A 9,846-nucleotide genomic window follows, 5' to 3' on the forward strand; every position below is an offset into this window, starting at 1 on the left:
TAATTGTCAGATAATAATCAGTCTCCATAAGTCTTGTCTTCTTGGATTTTATTAAAGTTTCTTTCCCATAAGCTCTTTGTCAATTTTGCTTCACTTTCACGACAAAAAAGTTCATCATACCCAGTAAGGTCTTGATTTTCTTGAGTTTATGGTTTATTTACATGAACAGATATATGATTGTGGAAACTACGAATATCTGGGATAATCTCTAAATATTACGAAACAAGCACTTGTGGATAGAAAGCATCCTTGAAAGTCTTGATCTTCGTTTCCTCTCTTTGGTAGGTGAAAGTCTTGGTCTTCCTCGACTTCATAGTTTTCTCTCTCTATTAGGTCATTATCACTTTGATTCACCATAACCTTTGTTGTTGTCTACAGTGACTGATTCACCCATGGCCATTGTAGAGATTGTTTTGGGTTCCGTCTTGGCTTCCTTCTTTCAGGTCCTATTCGACAAATTAGCTTCTTTGGGATTGAGCAATGCGCAAAGGGAAGGAGCACCGCCCTTCTCTGGAATCAGCACCGACCTGCTCAATAATTGGAGGAAGACGCTAGATACAATCAATGCAGTGCTGGATGATGCAGAGGACAGGCAACTGAGCAGTAATTGTCTAGTGAAGCAGTGGTTGGACGATGTTAGGGACTTGGCCTATGACATGGAAGACTTGCTCGATGCGCTCGCGCTCCAAGCCACGCAGGTTAAGTCGGGGGCAAAATCCAGCACAAGTAGAGGTTGGATAAATTGGAAGTTCTCTCGCTTTGGCCAAGATAAATCCTCCAGATCGAATCTAAACCCGTGCTTGCTCGTGTCTGAAACCGAGGTCCAGGAGATCAATGGCAGGTTGGAAGAGATTGTCATCAGGAAGGATCGTTTAAGCTTGAGAGAGAATGTTGTGGGCAGATCTGACAACACCAACCAAAGGCTCCCTAGCACTTCTCTACCGGAGACTCAGTTTTTTGGCAGGGAGAAGGAAGAAGCACAGATACTCGAACGATTGGTCAGTGAGGTCGAAAATTCTGATGCCACGCTGAGCATAGTCCCCATAGTTGGGATGGGTGGTGTTGGAAAGACGGCATTGGCTCAACGGCTGTATAATGATGCTAGAGTGAAAAGCTATTTCGAGACGAGAGCATGGGTTTGTGTGTCGGATGTTTTTGATGTTTTTGACATAACAAAGACTATTTTGCGGCCGATCACCGGGTTGTCCTGCGAGGGCGAAGATCTTAATGGGCTTCAAGTTAAGTTGAAGGACAGTTTATCCGGGAAGAAGTTTCTTGTGGTTTTAGACGATGTATGGAATGAGAACTACGGAAAATGGACTGACTTCTTAAAGCCATTTGAAGCGGGGGCCAAGGGAAGCAAGATCATTGTCACGACTCGCAACCTTCCCGTTGTTTCCATAAGAGGAGCTTCACCGTATCATTTGGAGCAGCTGTCCCTTGATAATTGTACAAGCTTATTAGCCTTTCATGCTCTTGGAGCAACAAATTTTGAAATTCACCCAGATCTTGAAAGAATAGGCAAGGAATTAGCTAAAAAATGTAAAGGCTTACCTTTGGCAGCGAAGATGTTGGGCGGTGTCCTATGTAACGAAAGGAATCCAGATAAATGGAAAGCTATCTTAAATAACAGAATATGGGATCTTCCAAAGGGAAAAAAAGATGAGGTACTCCCAGTTTTGAAATTGAGCTATGTCCATCTTCCTTCTTATTTGAAGAGATGTTTTGCTTATTGTGCGGTATTTCCCAAGGATTATGAAATTGAGAGGGAAGAGTTGGTACTCATATGGATAGCAGAGGGCTTTTTAGATGGACAAAAGGCAAATGAGGATATCTTGAGACTGGGACAAGATCACTTCGATGAGTTAGTATCGAGATCATTTCTTCAACAATCAAGGGTCAATGCAGCTAAGTTTTCAATGCATGATCTTCTGAATGATCTAGCAAAGTCAATTGCGGGTAGGACATGCTATAGATCAGGGGACTCTCAGCTGGCAGGTAATGAAGACGATGCATCTCTAGAGAAAGCTCGTTATGCATCATTCATGACAACATGGCATGTTACATCAAAATGCCTGGGAGCATATCACGGAATGAAGGTACTAAGAAGTTTAATTCTAGTACGTGTTGGATATAGTGGGGGCTCTTTCTCTATTTCCAGCAAGGTGCTACATGACGTGCTAACAAACTTAAAGTACTTGAGGGTGTTCTCGTTATGTCATTGTTACATCACAGAGGTACCGCATTGTGTCGGTGATTTAAAACATCTTCGATATCTCAATTTCTCGTACACTGATATCAAATGGCTACCCGAGTCAATTAGCACCTTGTGCAAATTACAAGCTTTGATATTGAGAGGTTGTCGAAAGCTTTCTATGTTGCCTTCAGGTATCACAAAATTGGTCGGCTTACAGTTTCTTGACATTAGAGATACAGAAAGTCTAAAAGAGATGCCATTGGGTATCGGTAATTTGAAGAATCTTACTATCTTGTCCAAGTTTGTGGTGGGAATAGAGAAAGGGTCACAGTTAAAAGAGTTAAAGAAGTTGCCACATCTTCAAGGAGAATTACTCATATCAGAATTGCAAAAGGTGGAAGAAGTGAGAGACGCGGTTGATGCTAATTTGTCAGGAAAGCAAGGCCTTAGCAACTTAGCCTTGCATTGGGGTGAAGATTTTGGAAATTTGCGGGATGATAAGCGTGAAGCGCAGGTGCTTCACTTTCTCCAACCTCACACTAATCTTGAAAATCTCACTATCTCGTACTATGGTGGTGCAAAACTCCCATCCTGGTTAGATAGTCCATCATATTCTAAGATAGTGTCTTTGTACTTGCGAGACTGTCCTAATGTCACGTCGCTGCCCCTACTTGGACAACTACCTTCACTTAAGGAATTATCTCTTAAAGGTCTACATGCAGTAAGAATGATAGGCTCTGAATTTTACGGTGGTAAAAGGCCTTTCTCGACCTTAACAACTTTGAAGTTTGAAGAGATGTTGGCATGGAAGGATTGGGGTCGTTATGCCGGGGACCCAAAGGAAGAATTCCCATTCTCCTGTCTTCAGCATCTTGTTGTCCGGAGCTGTCCTTCGTTGGTCGGGACATTGCCTTGTCAACTTGATCTTCTCATAAAACTTGAAATTCATTCATGCCCGCATTTGAATAACTTAACCGGCATGGTTCGTCTTCCATCTCTCCGCGAGTTATACCTTGAGGATTGTAATAAGGAGATCTTAACGTGCTTGGTCAGCCTAACTTCTTTAACCGTTCTCAGAGTTGAAAATCTTGCAGATCTCGTTTGCTTTAATCATGAGTTTATGAGCGGTTGGGTCAAGCTAAAGGAGCTTCAAATAACAAGCTGTGACAAGCTAACACACTTGTGGCAAGATGAAAATGAAACACGAAATCTTATTTGCCTCCAGAAATTAGCCATCCAAAGCTGTGCTCAATTCACGTCTTTTGTGGCAGGAGAAAAAGAGATAGAGCTACCTTCCAACCTTGAAAGCATGGAATTAAGGAATTGCATGAGTTTAGAAAAGCTTCCGAGCAAAATGCAGGCCCTCAAAAATTTGGTTATTGAGAAGTGTCCAAAACTCAAGGGATTTATCATTGCTCCAGATGACCCCACCAGTATTAACCCGATGCCTCAACTTGTTGCTCTGAAGACACTTCAAATTAGTGATTGCGAGGGAGTGAAATCGCTAGAAGAGATCCCCATAGAATCGTTGAAATATTTAACTATTAACAACTGTATGAAACTAAGAAGCCTACCACAGTGCCTTCGCACGTTCTCCCATCTCACTTTTTTGAAAATACGTGACTGTCCAGCATTGGAGATAGAGGACTTCCCTCCCCTTCCCATCACCCTGTCGTGTTTCTGGCTCCGTAATTGTCCTAAGGTAAAGTCTCTACCAAATCAGTGGCATCGTCTTACATCCCTCGGGTCGCTATCTATTATCAATTGCCAAAATATCAAACGCTTCCCCGAAGGAGGTTTTCCTCCCAATTTGCTGCACCTTATAATTGGAATGTGTGAGAATCTGGAGCAACCAGTGAGAGAATGGGGCTTACACATGCTCACTTCCCTCGAGAGACTGTTAATTGACGGAAGGAGCATGGGAGGGGAGGGAGAGAAGGTGCGGTTTCCTTTGGAGGAGAACGAGGAGGAGGAGGATGCGTGGAGTCTTCTCTTCCCTTCCTCTCTAACCAAACTTGCCATTGGAGAGATGAAGAACGTGGAAAGACTGTCGAGCGGTCTTCGCAACCATCTCTCCTCTCTCGAAGAGTTACGGATCCACGATTATCCGAAGTTGAGGTACTTGCCAGAGGATGGCCTCCCTCCCTCCCTCAAAGAATTGCGCATAGGAGAATGTGAGATTCTGAAAGACCGATGCTCAAACCTCGGCGGCGACTATTGGCCCCTCATCCAAGACATCCCGAGCATCCTCATTGATGGCGATCGGATCCAGTGAATTGATTCGGCCATGCACAGTGGGTTTTCTAGGGTTCGGGTGAGCTTTATGGTTTTTGGAGGCATCGATTTCCATTTCTGCTTCCTCAATTCGATAGCGTTCGTTGTTTGTTCTCTTCACAGCATCTTTTTCTTGTGCCCTAGCTCATTCACTCTAGTTGTTTTGCAGGTACCATTGTAATCTGCATTGGCAAAATCTATTGGAAGGATCATTTGCGAACATTGTTGAGGTAGGGCTAATGCTGTCAATGTTTTTGTGTCATTTTTTTGCAATTTATCCCAAAAAAAAAAAAGAGAAGAAACAAAGAAATTTATTTGGTGCACTGATATGTTCTAAACTTTCTTCTAGTGAATATAATCTTTTTCAAAATCTAAAAAAATGATCAGTTATGTGGAAGCTGTGATGTGATTGTGAAGGAAGGGGATGCAGCATATATATATATATATATATATATATGGTTTTCTTTAGAATCGAGAACCTTAGAATCGAGAACCTTCTTTTTGTTGATGATGATCCTTCGTAGTATTAAGCAGTTGATCTGGGATAATATTCTGAGGCAGTTCGTGGCTCCAAGCTTTCAATACAACTCCTATTCATGACAGCATTGATATTCCATAAATCACCTTCTGTTTGGGTCTTGATCTCTGATGGTTTAGGAACTATTGCTTATAGCTTGCTAGAAATTTTTAGCCAATATACTTATGCTTGTTTGGTTGAGATTGTAATGATATGTTGCCTGCCTCTGGGTTTGCATTTGCGTTTACTCCACTGCGGAAAATGATTTTGTCATACATTGTGTCATTTTATCTGAAAATACCTTCTTATGTGGCATTCTTCCTGTAGGGAGTTCAGGAAGAAAAGCTTCGAGCTCACTTGGGTTACTTTGGTGTAACTGGAAATCGTGCACTTCAACCAATGTATACCTTGTCTGGTACATGTCCTCCCTCTTGCTACTGTTGCATATGTAAATTTTTTGTTGCAGCAATTTTCGCATGAAATTTAGAAGCTCTAGTAGAGGTTGGTCAATTTGTAATCTGAATTGTAGTTCACTGTGTACTACTGCGTGGCTATTTGGATTTTATTGCAGATATAACATGGTGCTTTGACCATATAAATAGGTGGTCAGAAAAGCAGAGCTGCATTTGCCAAGATAACTTTCGAGAAACCTTACATAGTTTTGCTTGATGAGCCATCCAATCATCTGGTAAGTTTACTCATTTTTTTCCATCTTATGACTTCAATTACCTTTTCAGTTAGCTTATTATTTTTCTTGCACTAATTGAACTTATCGGAATCTGCTATTACATTGAAATTTTAGGAGAACCAATCAGTGATTACAGCTACAGAGAGCCTCTGTCATCATATATATAACTTATAATGAAACATAAACCAATCTAATTATTCCAACTTGGAAAATATTCGGAATAGAACAGTTATGCTAGCCTGATCAGTTTTTTCGTATTAGAGTAATCATTATACCAAATAGTTCTGATATCTGTGCCTATAGGCAATATTGGGCTCTGCACATAGTTAATGTGGTTGTGGACCTACTTTTGTTTATAAATTTGGTCTTCAAGTTCTACTTTAATGACCAATGACTGCTAAAGTATTATCTTTGCAAATTGTGTGTTTCTTGTCTAAGGATGAGTGACTGTGATTTTGCATTTTTGCCTATCCTCAACCGTAGGATTTGGATGCGGCGGAGGCACTCATTCAAGGTCTGGTCTTGTTCCAAGCAGGAATTCTGATGGTGAGATTGATTTTCTTGTCAAAATACTTCAATTTGACCAATGATGGATCATTTTCACGGATAACAGCCCTCTTTTTGCCTTGATTTGCAGGTTAGTCACGATGAGCATCTAATAGCTGGAAGCTCAGATGAGGTCTGGGTGGTTTCTCAAGGCAAGGTGGCGCCTTTCCACGGGAATTTCCAGGACTATAGGAAGGTGCTTCAGTTTTCCTTGAATAAGGTGAATCTAGTTATTGACATCAAGAGAGAGTGGTTCAATGGGTTCACATTACCTTACAAAACAGAAAATGAGGCTCAGCTACATAGAGAAAGTGAAAAATGACGAAGAGAGGATTGTTGCTGATATACAGGATGGACTCACAGTCATACTGGCCCTCGTTTGTCATATATACTTGATAAGGGCTCGTGGAAGGATGAGTCTAAGTTTTTGACATTGAGCATGCAGTATCATTTGCAATAGCTTAAGAACTGAGTTGGGATTGCAGTCTTGGTATAATTTGTCACGCCCCGTACCCCACGAAGCGGGAGCATCCCACTTTCGGTCGATAAATTGCGACGTCCCAGGAAGCGTCGCCGACCCACGCCCATACAGAGATCAAGCACAAGCGGAAGTATAAAATAAACAAACCCAGACAATTACAATATGAGCCAAGGATAGCCATCCAATAAACAACGATCAACGCAGAAAATATGTACATACTTATATTACTATTTTAAAACTCTTTTTACAGTGTTCACGACAACCAAAAAGGAAACACCAACAGCTGAGAATAATCCAAACAGCCACTTCTCTGGTCTGCTCCATCCCCACCGGGGTGCATGCTTGACGACTGCTGGATAAAAGGCGATATTCCCAAAAAGAGGTGGTGACCTCTGCATCCTTCTTGGGGGTCGAAAATGTTTGGCCATACAACCGTGAGACGAATCTCGAGTGAGTTCAACCCCTAAACCTAGGCTAGGCTAGCATGTAATCTCCTGACCGGAAACAAACATTTAAAATCATAACACAACCATAATCATACAATTCTCTGACCCTGCAGGTTAGATAGTTCAATATGTAATAATCACGGGACATACGTGGCACACATTATCACACGTACGCCAATCACATGCTCATACACCGAGTCTCACACACTCGCATGCCATTCAATGCATGTTTATGCATGCAAATGTCATTGACATGTCATGCACATTTCTTTGGCCCACTGGCCCACACTGGCACACTTGCCCAATTAATTATTATTACGACTCGAGTCATCAATTTTTCACGGCCCGGTGCGTCTAGCATGCTTCAAAGTGCATGAGGCGCAGCATCCGATCCGGCCCGGTGTCTCTAGCCTCGCTTCAAAGTGCATGAGGCGCAACACTGTTTCTCCTTGCGAACCGAGCCCGCTTCAAAGTGCATGAGGATGGTCGCCTTCCCGGACGTACGGGCATCGTCCTGCTTCAAAGTGCATGAGGACGGTATCGACCCGAAGGTCCTTAGGTGATCACAGCTCATTATTATCGAACCCGCGTATAACGCCGGGGTATTTTAGGTGATCACATGCTCATGGCAGACACGCATTCTCGCACAATTTTCATCACATGCCTCACTCTTGGCATACGCAATGCGTGTCCATGTTATGCAATGCAATGAACCACGAGCACCAATATAATTCAGACAACCCGGGCATACCCGGCAATTTCACCGATGAACTCCTAAATTGGTCATTAAACCCTATTATCCTCCCCAACGATTCTCATTAATCCACTAAATTTTTCCGATAATAAATTCTACTAATCGGTCCTCAACTTGAGTCTCAAATACACACTTGCTATTATCTAAGCCGGTCAAAAATGCACCGATAATACCTAAACCAGTCCAGGAAAAACGCACTATCAGTCCTAATCCGGGTTTAGGAATTTTACTCACCAAAACAAGGGTCACGACGACGGGGAATGGCGGCCGATCACTGATGAACAGCGAAACCGGCGGCGGAATTCCCGGCGGACGGCGGCGCGGTGTACGGACGGTGAACAGTGATTCCGTACGGACGCGTGAACAGTACCACCCGTACGGACACACTGTACGGACGGCTGGGAACGGGTGGCCGGCGAGGCGCCGGTCACGGCGGCGACGGCCATACGGGTCTGGATGAACAGTGACCGTACGGACGGTGAACAGTCGTACGGTCTCTGTACGGACGGGGCTGAACGGCGACGTATGGACGTGCCGAGCGGCCAGGGTGTCGACTGAGGCAGCGATCGGAGCTCCGTGCATGTCACTGCTTCACTGAGAATGGAAAATGAGAAAAAGAGAGAAAAAGAGAGAGAAAAAGGAGAGAGAAATGGACGGAACCGAGGCTGAGCTGAAGCGGGGGACCAAAGGGGTCGACGGCGAGGCACGGCGGTCGGCGGCGTGCTCCGGCGAAGCTCCGGCGAGAGAGAAAATGAGAGTGAAAATTTGAGAGAAAATGAGAGAAAGTGAGGGGAAAATGGAGAGAAAATTTTTCTGAAGGCTGGTCTGGTCGTGGGAGTGAGAGAGGAGAGAGAAAAAAAATGCTTATCTTAGTCAAAAACTAGGGCCTAGGGTGCCATGTGTCAAAAATCAAGCCAATGGACAATTTTGCCCTTGATCCAAAGGCTAGGATTTGCCCCAATCCAATAATTTAGGGGTGAAATGGTCTTTTGCCCCTAACCATGGTTGACCAGACCTGGTTTAACCTTAACTCACCTTGGTTAATCCCAAAATTAAATCCAATTTTCGGAATTAATCAAAAATGGCCTAGGGGCATTTTCGTAATTTTCCAATCCCGAACCAAAATTCCAATTTTCGCACATACGCGTTCCATATATGCGTGGCCAACATAATATGGCGTCGGAATCGCGAAATTCATCGCGCAAGCCCTCCAAAATCCACGTCAAAGTTTCGGGAATAAAATAATATTATTTTTTCAATTTTTGTCAAAATTCCAGTTTTTGTCCAAAATGACTCCTGGTATGCGTGGCCACCCAAAAATGGCGTCGGCCACGAAAAATAACCTCATTTGGCCTCGAAAAGCGACGCTGGCATCCCGGGGGCAAAATCGTAATTTTTTCACCCCCGGACCGAAATTCCAATTTTTACTCGTACTAACTCCACATGTGAGTGGCCAGCGTAATATGACGTGAGATTCCCAAAAATAGTCTCTTAAGCCTTTGAAAATCGATACCGAAATCCGGGCCCAATTACGTGAACAAAACCCGCTAAACTTTCAATTTCAGAGTCTCTCACTAACGGGTGGCTGTTTAGAGGTTACGCGTATCGACCTAAGGCTATTCGTATCGTGATGGTCTCGATCATTGAGAGAATGAGAAATTATCATTAGTTCCAGAGGTCACAATCATTAGGTTCAAGTTCCGGATTTGGTTGACCACGTGCACTTTTGGTCTTGCAGAATCACCTGCGTCCCAATCGTACATCGTTGGCCTTGGCCAAACCAAATCCGTTACCTTTCCTAAGATCGGCTCACGTTGGCCCAAAATATTTCCTCAGAGTCTCTCGTGATCGGTATCCCTTTCGCGATAGGGTCCCCGGTCCACGTACCATCTTCTAGTTAGCCATACCCTATTGGTTAGTATCCCGAGAGTGATCAGCTCTGG

General features: G+C 43.5%; 1 protein-coding gene across 3 annotated transcripts; it reads left to right on the forward strand.

Annotated features, from left to right (window-relative positions):
* The first annotated feature begins 741 nt into the window (after positions 1-741).
* On the forward strand, positions 742-6,541 carry LOC130140203 (putative disease resistance protein At3g14460). 3 transcript variants are annotated; one of them, XM_056318996.1, is made up of 6 exons: positions 742-4,511; positions 4,641-4,701; positions 5,316-5,403; positions 5,560-5,676; positions 6,115-6,190; positions 6,314-6,541. In XM_056318996.1, the coding sequence occupies exon 1, from the start codon at positions 1,053-1,055 to the stop codon at positions 4,470-4,472; it is 3,420 nt and encodes a 1,139-aa protein (XP_056174971.1). In that variant the 5' UTR covers positions 742-1,052; the 3' UTR covers positions 4,473-4,511; positions 4,641-4,701; positions 5,316-5,403; positions 5,560-5,676; positions 6,115-6,190; positions 6,314-6,541. The 3 variants fall into 3 exon arrangements, with proteins under 3 accessions (XP_056174971.1, XP_056174972.1, XP_056174973.1); XM_056318997.1 differs by having other exon boundaries at positions 742-3,899; XM_056318998.1 differs by having other exon boundaries at positions 742-3,899; positions 5,591-5,676.
* Positions 6,542-9,846: the final 3,305 nt, after the last annotated feature.

The sequence above is a fragment of the Syzygium oleosum genome, unplaced genomic scaffold (assembly GCF_021117445.2).
Source record: "Syzygium oleosum isolate NSW1041296 unplaced genomic scaffold, Sole_v2.1 Sole_v2.17, whole genome shotgun sequence".
NCBI lineage: Eukaryota > Viridiplantae > Streptophyta > Magnoliopsida > Myrtales > Myrtaceae > Syzygium > Syzygium oleosum.

Coding starts and splice junctions, on each gene's coding strand:
- LOC130140203 (XM_056318996.1), top strand. CDS start 1,053: ATGGGTGGTGTTGGAAAGACGGCATTGGCTCAACGGCTGTATAATGAT.